At 45.1% G+C, this 21,200-nt stretch overlaps 1 protein-coding gene across 2 annotated transcripts in view; it reads right to left on the bottom strand.

Moving 5' to 3' along the window:
* sema5ba (sema domain, seven thrombospondin repeats (type 1 and type 1-like), transmembrane domain (TM) and short cytoplasmic domain, (semaphorin) 5Ba) overlaps positions 1-21,200 on the bottom strand; it is a 210,053-nt gene that overhangs the window by 76,832 nt on the left and 112,021 nt on the right. For both annotated transcript variants that reach the window (XM_084084310.1, XM_084084311.1), the window contains exons 6-8: positions 4,817-4,879; positions 3,810-3,908; positions 3,318-3,531 (exon numbers count right to left, since the gene is read on the bottom strand). In XM_084084310.1, the coding sequence (XP_083940436.1) occupies positions 3,318-3,531; positions 3,810-3,908; positions 4,817-4,879 (376 nt within the window). The remainder of the gene's footprint in view (positions 1-3,317; positions 3,532-3,809; positions 3,909-4,816; positions 4,880-21,200) is intronic.

The following is a 21,200-nucleotide window of genomic DNA, read 5'->3' as shown; positions in this document are numbered from 1 at the left end:
CACACACATGAAGGCACAGACTTGCTTGCAGTCTGCACACACACACACACACACAGGCAGCGTGAGACATGCTGTGCGTTGTAATTTCCCCCTCTCCCCGCCGTGAGGAATAATTACGCCACTCGCTGATTCCAGAGTCTGCCGTTTACTCGTGCCCCCCCTCCCCCCTGTCACAACATACACCTTACCCCCCCTCACTGCTACTACCGCCAACTTCACGCCAACAAGCGCACGCACGGTCTTGAACAATTCCCCACATCCCGTGGGCGACACAGAAGCGGCTTGAAAGACGAACCAGACAAACAGCTCTCTCTTTTGTCCTCCATTCTCCCGTTCCCCTTCCCACCTATAGCTGACGCTTTGATGCATCCCATGATGCCTTGCTGCACCACCACCCACTCCCAGTCGTACATATTTAAAACCTGTGTTAACTGTGTGAGTAAGTAAGTAAGTAAGTAAGTAAGTAAGTAAGTCAAAGTGGCTTATTGTCGGTATCACTATCAGCCGATCAACGAGGCTGTCTATCCCCTTTACAATGGGCTAGACAGCAGGGAGATGGATTGCTGTCGTGGAGTGCGGCTCCATCGTCAGCTCCCCAGTAGTTACAGCACGTCTTTGTTACCCGAGCCATGATACTCACACGCTGAGTACATAGGCGCTGCCTGGTATCAAAGCCAGAAGCTCGTGATTCAAGGGCAAGTGCTCTATAGCCAAATGGACCTGCAGGCTCTATGCACAGCAGCCATTTTTTGTGAAGACATTCACAGGTGTTGCCAATGATACTAATGAAGGCTCTGTTCCATTCTGGTCAAACAGAGTCAGGGGTGCTGATGTTGTGCACGTTGGCTCACTGGAAATAGCCTGGTAAACCCTCCCTCCGGAAATCTCATTTCCATTCGATATCAGGAAGGAGTCTGGCATGAACGCCCATTCTGCAATATTGGGGAGTTTCCAGCGAAATCAGGACCTAACCGCGCCTATCAGCGTCGTCGCTCATCGTTCTGTGATTGACAGCTTACGTTGGCCAATCAGGTGGCGAGTTCGAGTGAGCCCGAATGAAGCCGAGTGCAGCCTGAGAGCCGCCGACAAAGGACGAACGGCAGCCATTGTTTTTTGTCCGAGTGCCGTCACTTCTTACTTTCGTTTTTAAAACGGTCTCAAACTTCTTTTTTGAGGCACGGAATTTACTATTAACATATCGTTTGGATAGACTTTAGTTGTTTAACTTCATATATGTGGTCAGTTAATCATGACAGAGCCTATTTAAAAATATAAATTTAGAGAACCGGCAGGGGCGGGGAGTGACACGCATGTATCCCAATAAGGCAACCTATTTTCGGCATGGCCGTCCCAAAAGTCCCGTTGCGTCACATAGTCTGGAGCTCGTCAACATGAACTGCTGATTGGCTTAAGGGGCTAAAACGATCATTGGTTGAAGGGGTTGTCAGTCAACGGTATTACTCCCGCCCAACTCCAGCCCACAGCCAATATTGCAGAATGAGCAATCATGCCAGACTCCTTCCTGATATCGAATGGAAATGAGATTTCCGGAGGGAGGGTTTACCAGGCTACACTGGAAACACTCTGCTATACCAGTGGGTCTAACATTGGGGTTCAGGGACCCTCATGGTTCCTTGAGGGGGTTCCAAATGGCATCTTACGGGGGTGTAACTCTGAGAGTGTACAAATGGAACCAAATGGACCCTTACGGGTCCATTTGGTTCCATTTGTACACAGTTCCATTTGTACTCAGAGTTATGGTGATCGTGGAAATTAAAAAGTGTGAGAACCACACACTGTGCTACTCTAAATGGAACAGAGCCTTCATTAGTATCATTGGTAACACCTGTGAAGGAAGTGATACTATGGCTGCTGTGCATAGAGCCTTGTTTTGGTTACATTCGTATGCTCTTGGAGTTACAAAGACACACATGAACGCTCAAGATTATATACTGCATGCTAACATGACTGACCCAGTCTTCCAATAACCGGTTTCCTCCCCCCTCCCCTCTCTCCGTTTGCCCCACGCCCCCTGTTCGATCTGATGACGTGACGTCTGATGGCTCTCGTGGATGGTTTTCGGAAATTTTCTGCTGCAGTCAGGGAGCGTGCGTGGATGGATTTCTGTTTTGTCTGGGGTTTCGCTCGGAGGAAAAAGGCCCACCGTCAGCAGCCGGTGGGATTATTGACACCTACGGTAACACTAAACCGACAGTATGGCCAAAGTCGTTTCATCTTCCCTTAGCATTCCTAACACTCACCCAAGCCTTATATACACCCCATAGCTGTGTAGACATAGCACAACACAACCCTGGGTCCTAATGGTATTTGTAAGCCTTTGAAAATATACTCCTCACAGGCTGATCAAACTTGGCTGGCACAAATTGGCTGTTTGAACAAAACAAAAAAAAGCGCGCACTTGGCCCATCTGCAGTGCCAAGTGACTGGAATGTTTAATGATTATTTGACACTTAAGACTTAACCTTACAACTTAAGCTTGTGTGGATTAGTTAAAAATCCCGCGAGCGCTCAGACGCGATCAGATTACTAATCCTATTAGGTCTGATTTCTCACACTTGATACGGGGGACAGTAGTTCAGTGAAACACAGTGACTGCACACAAGATCTAACACAAATCTCCGTATTGTTATCATAACCCAACACATTGGCCAGGTAATCGGAGAACTGAAACGTGGCAAAAAATGTGGAAACCCAGCAGGAACCACTAAGTTCGCCAAGCAAGAATGAGCTAACGTTGATAAACCTGTGATAAATGCACAGGTACAATTCGTAAACAAACTACTTACTTCATTGTGTGACAAATTATTCACACAATTTGACACATACATTTGAGAAATTTAGACAATTTGCCCAAAATATAGATGCTAGTGGTTTGCATAAATGTTTCATTAGATTTGTCAATTCGCATATTATCAAAACTAAATATAAAACATATTTCCCAAAATGAAATGCATGTATTTAATTCGGTCTGAACAGAAGCAGGGATAAAACCCCACCGGCCATAAAAATGAATAACCAGAGGGGCGATATATCAAAAGCAGAAGCATGGACCCAGTGTTGCCAGATTCTGTGAGAGAAACAAGCAACCAGGTCTAGGAAAACCAGCCCAAAAGAAGCGACTATGGGCCACGTGTGCGATGCGACGCGTTGTGAGCTTGTAGATCGGCTATTTTCAAATAAAATCTTGCGGGGAAATTATAATAAGCAGATCTGGCAACCCTGCATGGACGTCCCCCCCACCCCCCTTGCAAACCCTATAGATAAAATGATGAAAAAAAGCACATGGCTGCTCTTACCATTGAGCCACTTGGAGTTGTACTGGGCGGTGCGGAGGGGCGGCATGCCCCCCAGGCTGCGGTAGATGACGGGGTCGCGGCCCGAGAAGTCGATGACGGTGGCGGCGTACAGCTCGCCGCTCTCCGTCACCACGGCCGTGGAGTTGTGGCGCGGGTCGTACGGGCACCGCGCCACGCCGTTCACCCGCTCCAGCACGCTGCTCATGTTACCCACCTGGGATGGGACGGACGCCCGGAGGCACAAGTCAGAGAGGAGGATAGAACTTTTTGGTTATATTTTTAAAGGCATTTAATCAGATTATTTTTGCTGTGGTTTTACTGGCAGCGCTAACAACACAATTCCCCTCTTGGGGAGTGATAAGGTAATGTTTTATCTCTTAGAGCTCAAGACAGACAGACAGACAGACAGACAGACAGACAGACAGACAGACAGACAGACAGACAGACAGACAGACAGACAGACAGACAGATACAGTAGATAGATCCTCCTACCTCACGGGTGATACAGAGCGGCTGGAAAGCGTTGGTGCCACAGGTCATGACCTCGGTCTTGTTGACCAGGAGGACTCTAATGTAGTTCTGACATTCCACCTACAGGGGGCGGTAGAGAGGAGAGGGTTGGGGGGATTGAAGAATAAAAAACAAAGCACCATGCATGGACTGCTTTTGAAATGTCGAAAGTCAAAAGCCTGCAACTGTATGTTATCTTACATAGAGAGAGAAAGAGAGTTTGTGTGTGTGCGTGTGTGCGTGTGTGCGTGTGTGTGTGTGTGTGTGTGTGTGTGTGTGTGTGTGCGTGCGTGCGTGCGTGCGTGCGTGCGTACCTGTGTGCATGCGTTTGTGCATGCGTGTGTGTGTGTGTTTGTGCCCATTGTCATATAGACACTGAAAGGACCCTAACAAAGACGTTCAAAGACAGACACTTTAGTATCTCCATGAACACAATCGTATTTCTCTTGCTATTCCATTGGTATCGACTCGAGGCGTTCTGTTGTTTAACAATTTTATTAAGGGTAGATAACCTTATACTTTGAATTCTGGGGGAGAATTGAGGTCATCACGGCCGTGCAGGTTTCACGGAGAAGTGATTGCCTGCTTTTTTTTCCGCATAGTTTTGTCTTTTCTCTCTGTGGGCCCCTTCGAAGATAAAAATGACATGGCAATCAATTCTCACAAAGAAATAAAGAAAAGGCCTAACTGATCACCGCGTTCGTTATCAGCCTCCTTTGAGGAGCACTCGTCTTGACCGGCTTACTAAACAGGCCCTGTGAGCCTGTGTGCGTGCATGCGTGTATATGGTTTGTTTGTCTGACAGTCTGGCTTTTTGACCTCTTCCCTACTTGCTGAGAAAAAACAACTTTTGATTGAAGGGGCTGAAGCAGCTGCTCTACCTCTCGCCCCCCCTAGCCTCCCAATCAGCCAGTCCCCGCATGATAAGCCAATAGACAGACACTGTTGACAAGAAGTGTTGTAATTGGTGAGCGGGAAGGACGTTATACCTCTGTTTTTCCTTTGCTCTGACAGGACCTCCTGGTTTCTTCGTCCGGTGCCCATTCCGTCGCCTGGGAAACACAAGACAAAAAAAAGTTGAGAAAGGTGAGAAAAAACGTACGGAACACGGCCAACTAGGGCCATCAGTCGCTACCAAACAGTTACGCAACTGTTGACTGTTGCTAATATCGTAAGCACGCCACAACACCACAAAAGGACGCATGAAAAGACGCTGGCCTCATTGTGGTTTGTTTATCGTGTAAACATGGAGACCGGCGTGCCAGCCAAGAGGGCTTTGGAGGAAGGCGGGTTGAGGGTGGATGATGGCGAGGGGAGGGTGAGCTAACCAACTAAACAGAGGATGGTATTAGCATGCTAATGGCTCTCGCTCTCTATCCCTTCTCTCTCCCTCTCTATCCCTCAGCTCCTCCGCCCACTGACCAATTATATTCCTCTCTCTTTAAAGACCTGCAGTGTCTTTTGACTACTGACTCATGCATGGACTTTGGCATGAACTTTGACAGACACTTGTTAAACTGTACTTATACTCACTCATAGACTGTCGATAGATTGTACATAATTTATCCAGACAATGAAGGTCTGTCGACAAACCGTAAATAAATAATATATTCATTCTCATATTCACTTCACTGTTGATGCATTGTACACAGATACATCTTGTATTCATTGTTGATAGTTTGTCCTCTGTACATATATTCATCATTCATACATTCTATCAAACTAAGTGTTGATACACTGTTGATAAACTATCCAATTTGGAGTCGAATTGTTTTTTGTCAGTCTGAACAAGGCCAGGAATTCAAATCTCAATGTGTTTTTTGGCTCTTCAGACTTAAAAAACAATCTGATTCCCATGTGGAGAGGCCAAAAATCTGATTTGGGCTGATTTAGGCTGCCAGTGAGAACATTAGCCTTAACTCTTACCTGACCTACCTGACTCTTACCTGACCTACCCAACCTATAGATGAGAGACCACTCAACCTGACCCAAAACATTTTCTTCATTAACGACCCGAAACCATGCAATCCGAACCTAATAATGAATTGCATCTGAAGCTTAACCAAACCCCGCCCGACCCGTCAGTCCCCACACATCACTAACCTCTCTATAATTCTCACTGCTGATGCTGCCACGGAATGACACCTGAATTCTATCAATAATCTTACCTAACATTACATCACTGTGGCTTATTTGTGGATGCAGGGTGCATTCCAAAGGGTCTGTGCCGCACGCACGCACGCACACACACACACACACACACACACACACACACACACACACACACACACACACACACACACACACACACACACACAACACGCTCGCATGCACGCACACATGCTGCTTGGCTACCCTGGCTGTACGGGCGCTTGTTTACAGGTCTGAGAGATGGCCCTTCTCTCTGTCATGGGTATCACTTTGTGTCTGGGCTTCTCTGACTAAAAATAACCCGCTTGTGATTCTGACCCACTCAAAGAGAGAGAGAGAGGGAGGGAGGGAGGGAGGGGGGGGGGGGGGGGGCAAGCAGTGCTGGAGCTGGCAGAGGTTGACAGGGAGCTGGCTGGTGCAGACGGACCAGCCTACCACCCCGTTCTGTGGCACTGGTCTCATCCTCCACCCCCCCCCCCCCCCCAGTCTCCTCCTCTCCTCTGATCTCTGTTCCACACACACACACACACACGCACACACGCAAACACACGTGTGTGTGCACGGCACGTGCGCGAGCACACACACACACAGAAGTAAAAAAGTTTGCCATTTCTTCTCTCTTCTCTCTCTGTCTGTCTGTCTGTCTCTCTCTCTTTAGCGATGCCGATAAAAATTATACTACGGCGTGCTTTCAACGCGGTGAAGTTGGTTTAACGTTGGATATTCCGGTTGCCTTTTATGGTGTGTTAAACGTCCCGTGGAACAACGCTAATGATGCGGACATGAACGAGCATTTGATTTATGAACAGGTGGAATTCATCATTTGATACACCTGAGCTGATGCGCGCCAACAAAGAAGTTAAAATACAGCCACTTAAGTATTGCAATGAACACAATCGCTTTTCTCTTGATATTCCACTGGTAACGAGACGTTCTTGTTGTTTAACAATTTTATTAAGGGTAGATAACGCTACTTTGAATTCTGGGGGAGAATTGAGGTCATCACGGCCTTGCAGTTTTCACACGCACACGCACACACACACACACACACACACACACACACACACACACAGCTGGTGTATTATGCATCTCATTTGATTCATATCCCCATATGCACTTTGTCGGCGTGTTATTGAGCACGATAATTTGAATTTGTCCTCTAATGACACCAGCAATGCTCCTTGTTCTGTTTTAATTAAAGTTCAATGGAAGGGAGAGTACAAAGCACATGGCCCAGAGCCTCAGTGAGCTGTAAATAAGAATAAGATTGAAAATAGTAGTGTGGTCGAGTGAGGTACATGTGGTCAAGTGAGGTACATGATACAGTACAATGATATATATCATTTGGTTCTCAAAGTGGGGTCCGGGGACCCCCAGGGGTCCTTGAGGGAGTTCCAGGGGGTCCCCAGCTAAATGATAGATTAGGCACCAAATGGACCCTTATTGGTCTGTAACTCTGAGAGGGTACAAATGGAACCAAATGGACCCTAACGGGTCCATTTGGTTCCATTTGTACACTCTCAGAGTTAAATTGACATAGATTTTACAATATAAATTGCGGTCCAAGTGATAGAAATGCCATTAAATGGGGGTCTGTAGCCCTAATGCATGTCAAACTTGGGGGTCCTTGAAATTAAAGTGGTTGAGAATCACTGCTAGAGCCGTAAAAATCTTCTCTTATGGGCGTCCCTGGCATATCTTTTGAAATGGGGGTCCGCGGGCTAATAAGTGTCAATTTGGGGGTCCTTGACATGAAAAAGTTTGAGAACCACTGATATATATACTGTACTGTATCATGTTGGGACCTCTCTCTGTCAGAATCACAATCAACTTTATTATCACAGGTTTACAGGTGTAAAACAGTGGGTGAAATTAGGTTTTGTTTTTGTACATAAAAAAGAAAGGGAAGAAGAAGGGGGGAGGGGGCAAGGGGAAGAGAGAGAGAGATCAATAAGTTGTACATGGGATTAAGGTGTCAGTGTGTGTTGATCGCATATAGTCCACACAAGGTAGCTGTCATTGGTATAATCCACAGGTATACGTCCATGAGTAAGAGCAAAGAAGTCCATGTCACTGTCCCTGGTATAATCCACAGATAGGTCCATGAGGAAGAGCAAAAAGTCCAACTCCAGCCTGACGACAGGCCGTGATCAAAGTGTTGGCCTTTCTCTCTGTCATGGGTAACATATATATATGTACAGAATACTGTATATGGCAATCGTTTTTACAGCGTGGCTCTGTAGGAGTCTCTGTCAACAAATTTCTTGGGAGATTATTGCAAGTAACCGCTGTGGATCTCTGTAACTCCTACCACCTTGTAGAGCTTGTAGATCCGCTATTTATGGCGAAGAGATTTGGTGTAGAGAGAAAAACAGCATCCCAAGTATAGAGCCAACTCAGGTCCAATTGACTAACTCTAGAGGGTTGAAGTGGTTGATGGGGTCCCTCAGGGGTCTATACTTGGCCCCCTCCTTTTGTCCCTCCACACCAAATCTCTTTGCAGAAAATAGCCGATCTACAAGCTTGTAAATCGGCTATTTTCGCCAAAGGTTCGTTTTCACAGAATGTTTGCCTATTATGACATTTGAACGCGAGGGTTCACATGGTTAAAGGGATATTACACTTTCAATTATGTTTGGGGTCATTTTAACGCTTTTGTGAGACCCCCAGACAGTTTGTAAGTTGCTTGATTCAGTATTTAGATATTTGATATTCATTTTATCAGACACGGCCCCTTCCTATATAAACCCATTGTAACTTAAAACTCCATTTTAACCATGTTAGACTCACTGAAAACCCCCGTCCCTGGTGCTGGTGACTGATATTGTCCTTCTGATGCGTGAGGGGCTGAGTCTTTTCAATAACGTTTTTCATTTATTTTTCATAAAATAAATGTCTAGTGCCATGCAGTGCATAGCCTGCTGAGACTGGGTAGTTACCCCAGGAGAGTTACGCCCGGAGAGACGATTGCTCTGCGATTACAAATTCAAAACAATGACATAATTGTAATTGACGGTTTTGAAAAAGATTTGAGAATTGAGGTGCCTTTGCCTGCTGCCAGCGTGTACAAGACATATGGGCCTATAATTTGCAAGATTAGCAGTCAGACTACTGCCTACACGGACAGGGGCGAATGCAAGATCTCCACCTGCCAGAGATAACTATATTTATACCGGCTATATGAGCCTCGCACCTTATGGGAAAGCAGTGTAGCATATAGAGAGGGAGAGGCGGTCCAATTCATTTGTATAAAGCTATGTTTAATTCCTGCAGCCTGTGGAGTAAGTGGGCCCTGGTCCATATTGATAGCTGTGGCTTATCTCTATGTCTCTTCCAGCAGCCCCATTCAATTAACCTGCTTCAAACTGCACTGAGCAGAGAGAGAGAGAGAGAGAGAGAGAGAGAGAGAGAGAGAGAGAGAGAAAAGCTAAGTAAACAATGATTAAGTTGAAGTCCTAACTTTCACAGACAACGCAATCAGCAGTGAAGCTAAAAATAGGGACATGAGTCGATGCTATTCGGGCAGCTCATCCAGTGGTGTGACAGTGCCCTGACAGTCAACAACTTCAAATGTCCTCCCAGGGGTGTAGTAAACACCACGGCACCTGCCATTCTCCCCCATGCGAGCCCCCGTACCCCACTCCCCTCCTTTAGCTGTCCGTCACCCTGCCAGTTTGAAATGAAAACACCCTCTCTGTCAGCCCCTGACAGCCTGGCTCCGGGAATGATGGGATGACGTCATTCAACACACACACACACACACGCACGTACGCACGCGCACACGCACACACACACGCATATGCACACAAACACACACACACACACACACACACACACACACACACACAAAACACAGCACAACACACACAACACGAGAGTGTGTGATGGATGCCTTCGCAATGAATCATGGCTTGGGTCATTACCATCTTTTCGGCAGGGCCCCGTCTCCAAGGATCCCGTCGGCTTAACCCGCTGACCTTCAACCGAGCGCAGCCTCATTCTCCCATTCTGTCTCTCTCTCCACCCACCCTCTTTCTCTCCACCCTCTCTCTCTCTTTCGCTCTCTCTCTCTTTCTTCTATAACCTTCCCTCCGTCTTCACACCCCCCTGGAACAAAGCCACACTCGCACAGTGCCTGTAAGAATACCAATTGTGCTTCGCCACCGCCACCGCCCCCCCCCCCACCTCCCCACCCTTACCCAAAGAATAAAAGAATACCTTCACACCACACAACCCACCCTCTGAATGGCCTGTCCTCCGCCCGCAGCAGGAATGATGGCTGTGTGCAGACAGAGTTCGTGGGCAGGATGGAAGTGAAGATGTGGGTCAGACCAGCATCGGGCCAAAGTATTACCACACGGACCAGGAAAATAAGGAAAACCTCCCCCAGAGACCCTGCAAAGTACCCAAGCATGTGCTTTGAGGGAGAGAGAGAGAGAGCTATAAACAAAAAGGGTTGCGTCAGCTCCTGATGCAAATTCTCATTGTCGAGTATCAGCTTCTCAGGTCTGATAGTCAAAACAAAACAAACCAAATTAGAAATGCTGCATTGTGGATGTATGCCTGGGGATTTGTTCATCCTTGAGTCCAAGAGGCTCTATGCACAGCAGCCATATTGTGAAGACATTCACAGGTGTTACCAATGATACTAATGAAATAAAAGGCTCTGTTCCATTCTGGTCAAACAGAAAAGAGTCAGGGTGCTGAGATTGTTTATGTTGGCTCACTGGAAACACTCTGCTACACCAGTGGGACTAGAATTTGGGTCCAGGGACCCTCATGGTTCCTTAAGGGGTTTCCAAATGGCTCCTTATGGGTGTGTAACTCTGAGAGTGTCCACATGGAACCAAATGGACCCGTAAGGGTCCATTTGGTTCCATTTGGACACTCTCAGAGTTATGGGGGTCGTGGAAATTGAAAAGTCTGAGAACCACTGTGCTACACTAAATGGAACAGAGCCTTCATTAGTATCATTGTTAACACCTGGGAAGGAAGCGATAATATGGCTGCTGTGCATAGAGCCTAGTGGACGGTTGTACCACAATGTTAGGACAGACAGACGAACGGATGGACGGACGGACAGATGGAGAGACAGACTGACAAAGGACTGAACGAACCGACAACCCCAAAAAACACGATGTCTCCCTCCAGCCACCGGGAGAGGCATCAGGGATAAAAGTGGCACATAAATCACTGTCTGCTGTCTTAAGTGACAGTGTTTTAACTAGAAAGGTGTGCCCAGCAGAGTGCAAAACTCTGCCATGAGGAGGCATGCTCTAATAATAATAGAGACGTATGGACTTACTGTAGATTTCCACCTACTGTATACAGCCATTGAATGAGTAGCGCGGCATGTGATTACCAGGTGTACATGGTTTCTATTGATTTCCTCCCCCTCTCTCTAATACAGGCTCTACCGCTCTCTCGCAACATCTCTCTCTCTGTCTGTTTTACCTCACATAATGCAGAACAGATTTCTGTCTTTTCCGTAAATGTTTCTGTCACGCGCAAAGTCTTATCGTTAATTCCCTGTCTCAATTATGTTTGTATCACCAGTCAATCAAAGGTGGTGGATTGAGATGTAGTAATTATATTTGGTTCCCCACTCCTTTGGGGGTATTTCTGTTACTGTATATTTCCATTTACATAAATGTGTCCACCTGCATTCACCCACCCTAACAATTAGGAGCAGTGGGCACTGTAAATACAGCTCTCTGGGAGCAGTTATAGGGGTTAAGCGTCTTGCTCAGGGACACTTCCCAGACGCACTCACCTATGGCCAGTTTTGGCCACCCGTATCGAGGCCATAGCTGTGTTGGCTTTGTGTTGGGTCAGTCCTGCGAGACCTTTGCGAGACCTACTTTCTAAAAAAGCCTTTACTAAAGGAACACAGTAACATTGCTGGATAAAACATTAACATAAAGTGCCGGCATAGGCAGTAGAGAGTAATTCCCATATAGCCCTCCTTATCGTCCCGTGACTGTTCCCACAGAACAGTTTTTCCCTCTCGACCTGCTATGCACGCACACTCTCTCTCTCTATGTATCCCATACTCTCTCGACCCATTTGGAGGTAACCTCACCGCCGCACGCACACACTCACACGCACACGCACACGCACACGCACACACAGGTTCGAACGCATGGTCTCCTGACAGAGATAATGAAGGTGATGTGGAGTCTGCTTTCCCCTTGACAGGGGGTTACAGTTTCATTCATTCCAGGATATATAGCCCAAGGCCCCGGAATCTGTTTATTATCATTTGTGTCCATCACTCTCGCATGTATGTCATGTATTAGCGAGGCCAACACTCCCTGCCATCATTTCCACCCGCTTCTCACACAGTAAATATCCTCAGTGTGGGTCCATTCTTATGCTCTCAGAGTTCAATTAACACTGAGGATTTTACTGTGTAGAAGCAATAAGAATTTCTGCCGCCAGCAAACCTTTTTTTTTCACTCATTTTTGAATACGGAGGGAGGGGGAAATAAAAACAATGAATTCTTCATTGGGCAAATAAAATTGCACAAAATACAATTAGCAGCAGGAAAGAGGCTTCGTAATTTTGTTCTTTTTTTGTAGGTTGGCACTTTTTCATGGGGGTGGGGGGGGGGGGGGGCAGGGAAATTGATCATATTTGTTACGAGAAAATTAAATAAAGGAGAAGAGAAATGGCTGAAGAGAGAGAGAAAAAAGGAGCAGAAAAATAAACATGTCCGAAAAGGAGGACGCTGCACACGGCGGCGGCGATGGGTCCCTCCATATACCTCATGTTGATAAGGTCACCCTTCGCCTGACACACACTGCTAGCATTCTGTGTGTGACAACTAATTATAGCTCATGAATATTTGTAAACAAGCGTGTCGGGGTGAGCGGCGGCAGCCTGAATGGGGAGCCACTTAACTAGTGCCAGTTCTTGACTCTGGTGTCATGGTCAAAACGCATTTGTATGCAAACACACAACGGATGTTGAGGCTTTAGCGTGGCAGTGGTAGTAAAAAAGAAAATATTAGAAAATAACAATGATGTCAAGGTGGATTTTTTTTGTCCCTGAGATTGTGCCACATTTTAAATAAATGTCTTCAATCACTCTGCCCATCCTTGACTTCAATCTCAAGCGTCTCTCCAATATGCTTTTGTTTTGTATTTATTAATTTACCATAGCCTGGAGTGAGACTATCTGCATACTCATCCAGTACTTAATGGAGAGAGATAGAGAGCGAGAGCAGGGAGAGATCATCCATCTCTCTCACTCGTCTCTTCAAGGTCTCCCTTCACTTCAAAGCTCTGCCGACCCTCCATCTTTTCATCCCTTCATTCTCTTCTTCTTCTCCGGCTCCACCTTCCCGGGACCCTTTTTTTTAACACAGCCCTCTATTCAACGTTGTGCTCTTGTCTCATTCACACACACACACACACACACACACACACACACACACACACACACACACACACACACACACACACACACACACACACACACACACACACACACACACACACACACACACACACACACACACACACACTTTAGATAATAGAGCCACACGTGCACACGCATACACACAATCACAGGCGGATGTGACAGGATTTTCAATAGGCCTGTGTCATTGTCCCTGAACACTGATCCCTACCAAAAGGGCCATGGACACACCCCCATTCCTCTCTCTCTCTCTCTCTCTCTCTCTCTCTCTCTAGTAGATCTCCACATTTCCACATTTCCATTCCAACCTTCACACACACACACACACACACACACACACACACATTTGAATTCTTTATTTATGTCCACATAAATACAAGGTCTAAAGGACACAAATACTGGTAGTGCAATTTGACACTTTTTCATTCCGAATGAACTCATTCTGAATAGAGGAATCTGATCCACTCACCTGTTTACATGGGACCTGAATAAAAGTATTCCTCGTTTACATGACCAAAGCATTCATTCAGAATATAACTTTTGACATGCGCAAAGTGGTTCCCGCCTACGCCCGGGCATGGACCAGGAGCCACTACCCGGAGCAGAGCTTCCCCTGGTGGGCATGGGAGGAGGCAAATTGCCCCCTTGCGCACCAGGCAGCGTTGTATGCGGTGCAAGCCTGTGTTCCTTTGTCATCGCCGTTTTAATGCAAAAGTAGCAGATCTACAAGTTCAGACCAGTTTATTTTTTGTATTGGTACCAGACACGGTAAAACGTAGGCTAGCCTATAGTATTTGTCACATTTCTCATGTAGGTACCGCACGATGATGTCATCGCGCATTCGCACATGGTCATTATAATAAAAATAATAATACTTAAACACCGGACCGCTCATGGTCATTATAATAATAAATGGAGAGAGAGAGAGAGAGAGAGAGAGAGAGAGAGAGAGAGAGAGAGAGAGAGAGCGCGACACTACAGTCTATGAAACAAGGCACGCTCATTTATGGCAAAAATACAAAAGTATTGGCATCAAAATATACACTTAAGTAGAAAGTATAAGCTACTCATTTTGCCGAGTGTCACGTTATCTTGTATTATTATGAAAAAGCTTTGAAACATGCTGTAACTCATTCACTGTGACGAAAATCCTCTTTCTGCGCCGAGTAGCGCGCGGTGCGCACACGGGGTCTGTCCATAGAGGTATAATATTACGGGTCTGTCGCCCTAAAACACAATCGCCCCGGGTCAAAATCCAGCCACCATGGAGCAGCCGTGGATGGCCCGCTCAAAAGGTGCGTGGGGCGGGGTGTTTTGGGGCGACCGTTCCGGCTGCCCATTGTAATGAATTGATGAGCCCTTATAATGTTGTTTTCATTTATTTTTGTTCAATGTATGCTATTAAAATAATGCAGCTATTGCAGTATTGGGCCTTAACATGCGATTAAAAATGTATATGTATTTGGCCCCTCATATATAAAATAAATACAAATAATAAAATAAAATCTGATTTAAAATTGAAACTTGCATGCTGATCAATGCGTTTCTGCGTTTACGTGTGGACAGGGATTAAAAAATAATAATCTTTGCCATGTGGCCAGGGATTCTTTTTAAAAACTGAGGACTAAAATACCTGTTTAGAAAAAGATCCATATAAGTGTAGCCTAGGCCAGCAATCCTCGGAGCGTCCGTTCTCCTGGACAAGTCTGGGCTTAACCATTACAGGCTTATTAAATGACGCTATTAGAATCATTAATTTTATCCCGCAGGAGCGAGCGCTTCTCAGCACCAACCGTGGCCGAATTAGAGATTTGATAGGTCATTTTTGGACAATTCTGACAGCCCTACTAAGCACGGACATGCGCAAAGGAATGCATGTATTCCAAACAGACAGGATCGTTTGGAATAAAGTGTTTACATGGTCAATTCCGATTGATTTAACCCGATTCAAACGGTCTATACCACCCCTCCTATTCCGAATGAAAATGCATTCGGGTCAGACTGGAATGGAATATTCTATTCCAATTGGGGTGTTTACATGAGCAAATCTATTCGGAATGAATTCATCCATTCATTCATTCCGAATACAAGTGTCCATGTAACCGTGGCCTATGAGAAGGACAACCCCCCTTCATATTACTGTGAGCACAGCCAAAGTGTGTGTGTGTGTGTGTGTGTGTGTGTGTGTGTGTGTGTGTGTGTGTGTGTGTGTGTGTGTGTGTGTGTGTGTGTGTGTGTGTGTGTGTGTGGAAGCAGAACATTTTTGAAGTGTACCAGCTGTTACTGCTAAACACGCTGTTTAAGACGGTGTGCGTATGAGAGAGAGAGAGAGAGAGAGAGAGAGAGAGAGAGAGAGAGAGAGAGAGAGAGAGAGAGGACAATGTAAATCCGGGCTGAGATCTTGTCAAGAGACAATCCATGAACGACTCACCCTTAAACACTTGTCGAACTGTGAACAGACATAATTGGTTACATTCCACTGATTCCATAGAACAGGCTTAATTTCAGTTAACGAGCAACATCTGACGTTCATGTAAAAAGGAAAGAAAGAAAGAATAATAGATAACATGCACCCTAAAAGGAAGAGCTATTTTGGTGAGCAGAGGTCTTAATATGACTTTACGTTTAACACATACGCATCAATTATAAGTCATAAATTATCCTACGGTGAATTTTCCTTCCCATGAATGGCACTGTATGAAATTGGTCTTGCGTATCTCATTCCATAATGACACACTCCATTTGTGCATGTTGAAATAGTGGAGTGTGTGTTAACAGCTTTAGTCAGTGATAAGTGTAATGTACCCGTGGGTATATCTACTGTATCTATTAATGCCATGCCTGTACTGACTCACTGATTCCACTCACCCTGCCCAGGCCTCCCACACTCGACATCATCCTGCACTTAAACATCTAGAAACAACCGCATCATTCTTAGGGGTGAAACACTTAATCAAACTAATCAATTTAGAGGAGTAAAAAAGGATTAACAGCCTTTATTTATTAAAAAAGGCAACTGCCAACATGTCTCGACCTCGGAAGGTCTTCATCTGGGCGAAATCATATTTCGTCCTGTGGTCAATAGGCTCTATGCACAGCGGCCATATTTGAAAGAAATTGGGCCCCTTCCCTACTTCCTTAACAGGTGTTACCAATGATACCAATGAAGGCTCTGTTCCATTTAGTGTAGCACAATGGTTATCAAACTTTTTGATTTCAAGGACCCCCATAACTCTGAGAGTGTCCATTTGGTTCCATTTGTACACTCTCAGAGTTACACCCCCCGTAGAACCCCCTTAAGGAACCATGAGGGAACCTGGTCCACAATTTGAGACCCACTGGTGTAGCAGAGTGTTTCCAGTGAGCCAACATGCACAATATCAGCACCCTGACTCTGTTTGACAAGAATGGAACAGAGCCTTCTTCATTAGTATCATTGGTAACACCTGTGAAGGAATTAAGGAAGAGGCCCAGTTTCTCTCCAATATGGCAGCTGTGCATAGAGCCTATTGTGTTTGTCCGTGTCCCTTTTATGCCCATATATGGAGATTTCTATTTCTGTGTCCCTTTACATGGAGTTACGTGTCAGGCATACCCAAATATGGCGTCCAGGCCAGTCTATGACATCAGTACTGTGATGTCATGTTGAGACATCAGGGTACTCCATTATGGGGATTTGCGGATTTATTGACATATTTTGGCGACCGGCTGATTCCAACTTCCACTTGGCGCATCGCTCCCACGGGTCCTTGGCGATATGCACGCCGAGTTTGAAGTGGATCAGTCAGGCAGTTCTCGAGATACGCCGGTGACACAATCACACGCACATACTGTACAGTACATACGCAGAGATTTATATTTAATGCATTTATAGCAGGATTATTACTGCTGCTACAAGGTCTGAGGAAATCAGAACAAAATAATTGTACTCTTTTGTACTCAAGGTGCACGCACACACGCGCGCACACGCGCACACATGTTTGTATTACTGTATTTGTGAGGACATCAACAGTTTAGGACAGCCATGTTATGAATGCCATTTAAAAAGAATAATTGCCATTTTTAACCGTAAGCCTAAAGCTGAAAAACAGCAGATCTACAAGCCCACAACGCGTTGTGAGCTTATAGATCAGCTATTTTTCGGTGCATGACACTGGCGCGCAACTAAGTATAAATCATGTTGAACTCTAATTCCAATCCCTAAACCTAACCTAAGACACCTAAATGTCTAATCCTGACCTGAATGTTTTTCTAATTGTAAACGTATCTCTAAAAAATGTTTTTTTAAAACTATAAAACAACCATTTGTCTTGTGAGGACCAGGAAAAAGGTCCTCACAATGTATAGTTCTTCAAATTCTACTATACTTGTTCCTCGCAAGTATAGTACACACACACACACACACACACACACACACACACACACACACACACACACACACACACACACACACACACACACACACACACACACACACACACACACACACACACACACACACACACACACACACACACACACACACACACACCTCCATTATGCATCATTCCCTTAGCTATGCTGGCAGAGCTGGAACATGTTATAGGATGACAAGTAGCCCTCTCTCGCTCTCAGCACTGTACTGTTGCTCACAGATTATCCTTTCATTCTGACAAAGATTGCATCAATAATTAAATCTGGGCCAGATTGTGGCAAGAAAATTAATCATGAACCGAGTGAATGAAATCAGGAATGACTCGAGAAACTCTGGGCTGTGAAGTATAGAAGTTGTAGCTGCGGGCAACGCTTTGGTGTGAATAACTAAGAAGGGTTGGCTTAATGTCCTTCCGAAGCGTCTACTTCCATTTTGATCGTCACTGATTTCTCAACGACATTACAACTGCCTGTGTGTGTGCAAAATTATACAAAAATTAAAATAGATTTTTTATAATCATTACAGTCATTTAGCAGACGCTTTTATCCAAAGCGACTTAAAATAAGACTAAATTGATTATGATTAACCAATTAAGCCCTATTTTACACTTTGTCGTACAATAGTGTCTCACAAAAATAGCTTGAGCTTGATGCTATTTTCGTTATTGTTAAACCTTTTTTCTTTTTTGGGGGGGTGGCAGGAAAATTCTACTTTGTTTCAACTGTAGACCTAGAGAAGAACAGTACTGTATGTGACCAGTGTTAGCTGACGAAGCCTGAAGGGGTGTGTTGCCATATCCACTTATTATAAGCGGTTTTGGGCTTGTTTTTCTGTAAAGTTGCTTGCAGATATTCATAGTTGCGCGTTGCAGGTTTTTTTGGGCTTGTCTCCTAAAGTTGTTTAAACCAGTGGTTCTAAAACATTTTCCTGTCAAGGACCCCCAGATTAATATGTATTTGTCCGCAGACCCCCCATATGAAAATACTTTGTGCCAGGGACCCCCCATACAAGATTTGTGTTGTTAAAGTGTTTCCAAAATATTCCAAAATATTGGATATTTTTCAATTAGCCGTAGCCTAGTCGCTTCTTTTGGGCTTTCATAGACCTAGCAGCTTATTTCTCTCACAAAATCTGGCAACACTGCTGGAGGGGTGTGGAACGGACTCTGTGGAACAGAGTCTGGCCAAGCTCCATGAATGTCAGAGCTAATAATACCTGGCGGCTTATTCAAGGTAAAGGCACCGTAAATGCCATCTTTTGCATGTCAATGTCTGCCATAAACAGACAGTCCTCAACTTGGCCAAATGCCAGTTCCTTCTTTGCCTGAAGGAATTTGAATCATCTCTCAAGTAAACACCCAACCAAAACAGATGTTTTTATTTGTTGAGACTGTTCCCACCGGCCTCGGTTCACGAGAGAGTTTGCACTAGATACTTCCTAGTTTGAGAAAACAACCGCAGTTCAGAAGGTCGTCGACCTTTTTTGGCTTCCGAGGTCACCTCCGCTCTCCTGACCTTGGCACCCGTTCCAGGCAAACAATGCACTCTGGGACCAAACAATAGCAAAAGGCTCTGTTTGACAAGCTGTTCATCCACAAAAAGGCTGACAACAGACTCAGAAGCATGAAACTGAAACCCTGCCTCTGGGAATGTTTACTCAGTTCATGTAAAATTGATCCTGAACAAATTAAGAACAGATGAACAGATTGCGCATCAGGGGGTACATGCCACAATCTGCAAATGAAAGCAAACAGTGTAACATTACTCTAAATACATATTTATAAATGTTCCTGTGGAATACATGCGAAAACATGCATGCGAAACATGCCAACAGGCCTACAATAAATGGCAGTTGCATTGTCGGAGGTTTTACTTTTATGTCATTGTTTTACCACTTAAGCCCTATGTACTTGGTTATACAACAACTAATAGCAAAAACAATGTGATCTACAAGCTTGTGATGCATTGCTGCTATTTTTGAATATTTTAAAATTGTTAAATGTTTTGAAAATGTTAGATTTTTTTGGTTTGTGAAAAATATCAACCTCTAGTAATGACATGCCCAACATAGGGACACCAGGTTGAACAAAACAAGACATACAACAATCTAATAACAGCATGGTCTCCCTGTCCAATCTCCAGCTATCGAAAGCAAGTTACAACTGCTGGCAGCTTGTGCGCATGTCCTATTGATGGTCAACGCCAAGAAGCATGCACGTGCCGTGCACACATAGACATCAAAGAGGCTTCAGCCCTTTGCCCTTTTACCGATCTCTAAAAAGTGCCCTCTCCTCCAGACCATGCATTCAGCATTTACTATGGTGAAAGAAATGCAAATGGCTTTTTTTCCCATGCCATACCCGAAGTCAGCATTCAAGAGAATTGCCTTTTCAAAAATTCTCCTGAACTCGAACGCAGCATTTTATGTTGAAAGAATTGCCGTACGCCGCATCTCCAGTTAAGGCTTGATTATATTTAGTTTAGCGCAGTGTCACTCACGCACCCAAAATTGCCGGTCTACAAGCTTGTTATTTTTTTATATTTTAGAAATTTCAACCCCTGCCCCTCTAAAATTCTTTGCACGTCTCTACCAAGAAGGCATCGATTAATGTCTTCCGAGGCGAATACATTCATTTTGATCATCAATGATTTCTGCACTACATAGTTGTGAGTTTGTAGAGCAGAGTATAAATCTGACATAAAAACTGTTTAGTCTCATCGTGAATCTATGGTCTGAACTATGATCCAACTTTACATTTTCACTTTCACTTTTAATTCACCGGGCATTTTCAGGACGTCATGGCCAGAAGGTGGTTCTGTTTCAGTGCAACTGCATGACGCAGGTTTGAGTCAGTGTCTTACACTCCATCTGGTAATATGCTTACATAAAACATCCTTTCAACACAAGAGGGAAAGACAAATAGGTGCAAACACACTGTGTATACAAATTTATACCATAGGAACAAAAAGAGCCACGGTGCAGTTCTACAGCACCGGTTTTCTGGAACACCGCTGTCAGCATGTATCCTGCATTCCATCTGGTTAAAGAGGGCTTGAGTTGAGCGAGAGAGAGAGAGAGAGAACACAGTGTCACACAGTGGGGGGGTGGGGTGGGGGGGTTGTTATAGGGCTCCTGGGGGGCTGCTCCTCTTGAGCTGGCCTTCAAACCCGGGACAACAACTCATCCCCCAACAACGTCCCCGAGCGTAAACACCGAGCCCAGGCCTGATCCCAGTGCGGCGTGCCCGAGGGGAGGTGTGCTTTGGGCGCGCACGCACGCCCCCCCATCTCTGATATTCTTCCAACGTTTCAACGCAAGAAGACTCAGGAGGAAAAGTTTCTCACCCACGCGGAAATATTTGGAGATGGCCACGGGTTAGATGAGA

Source organism: Gymnoscopelus microlampas (genome assembly GCF_963454915.1).
Source record: "Gymnoscopelus microlampas genome assembly, chromosome: 17".
Lineage (NCBI taxonomy): Eukaryota > Metazoa > Chordata > Actinopteri > Myctophiformes > Myctophidae > Gymnoscopelus > Gymnoscopelus microlampas.
Note: the sequence above shows the minus strand (reverse complement) of the source record. Positions and strands in the feature narration are given on the sequence as shown.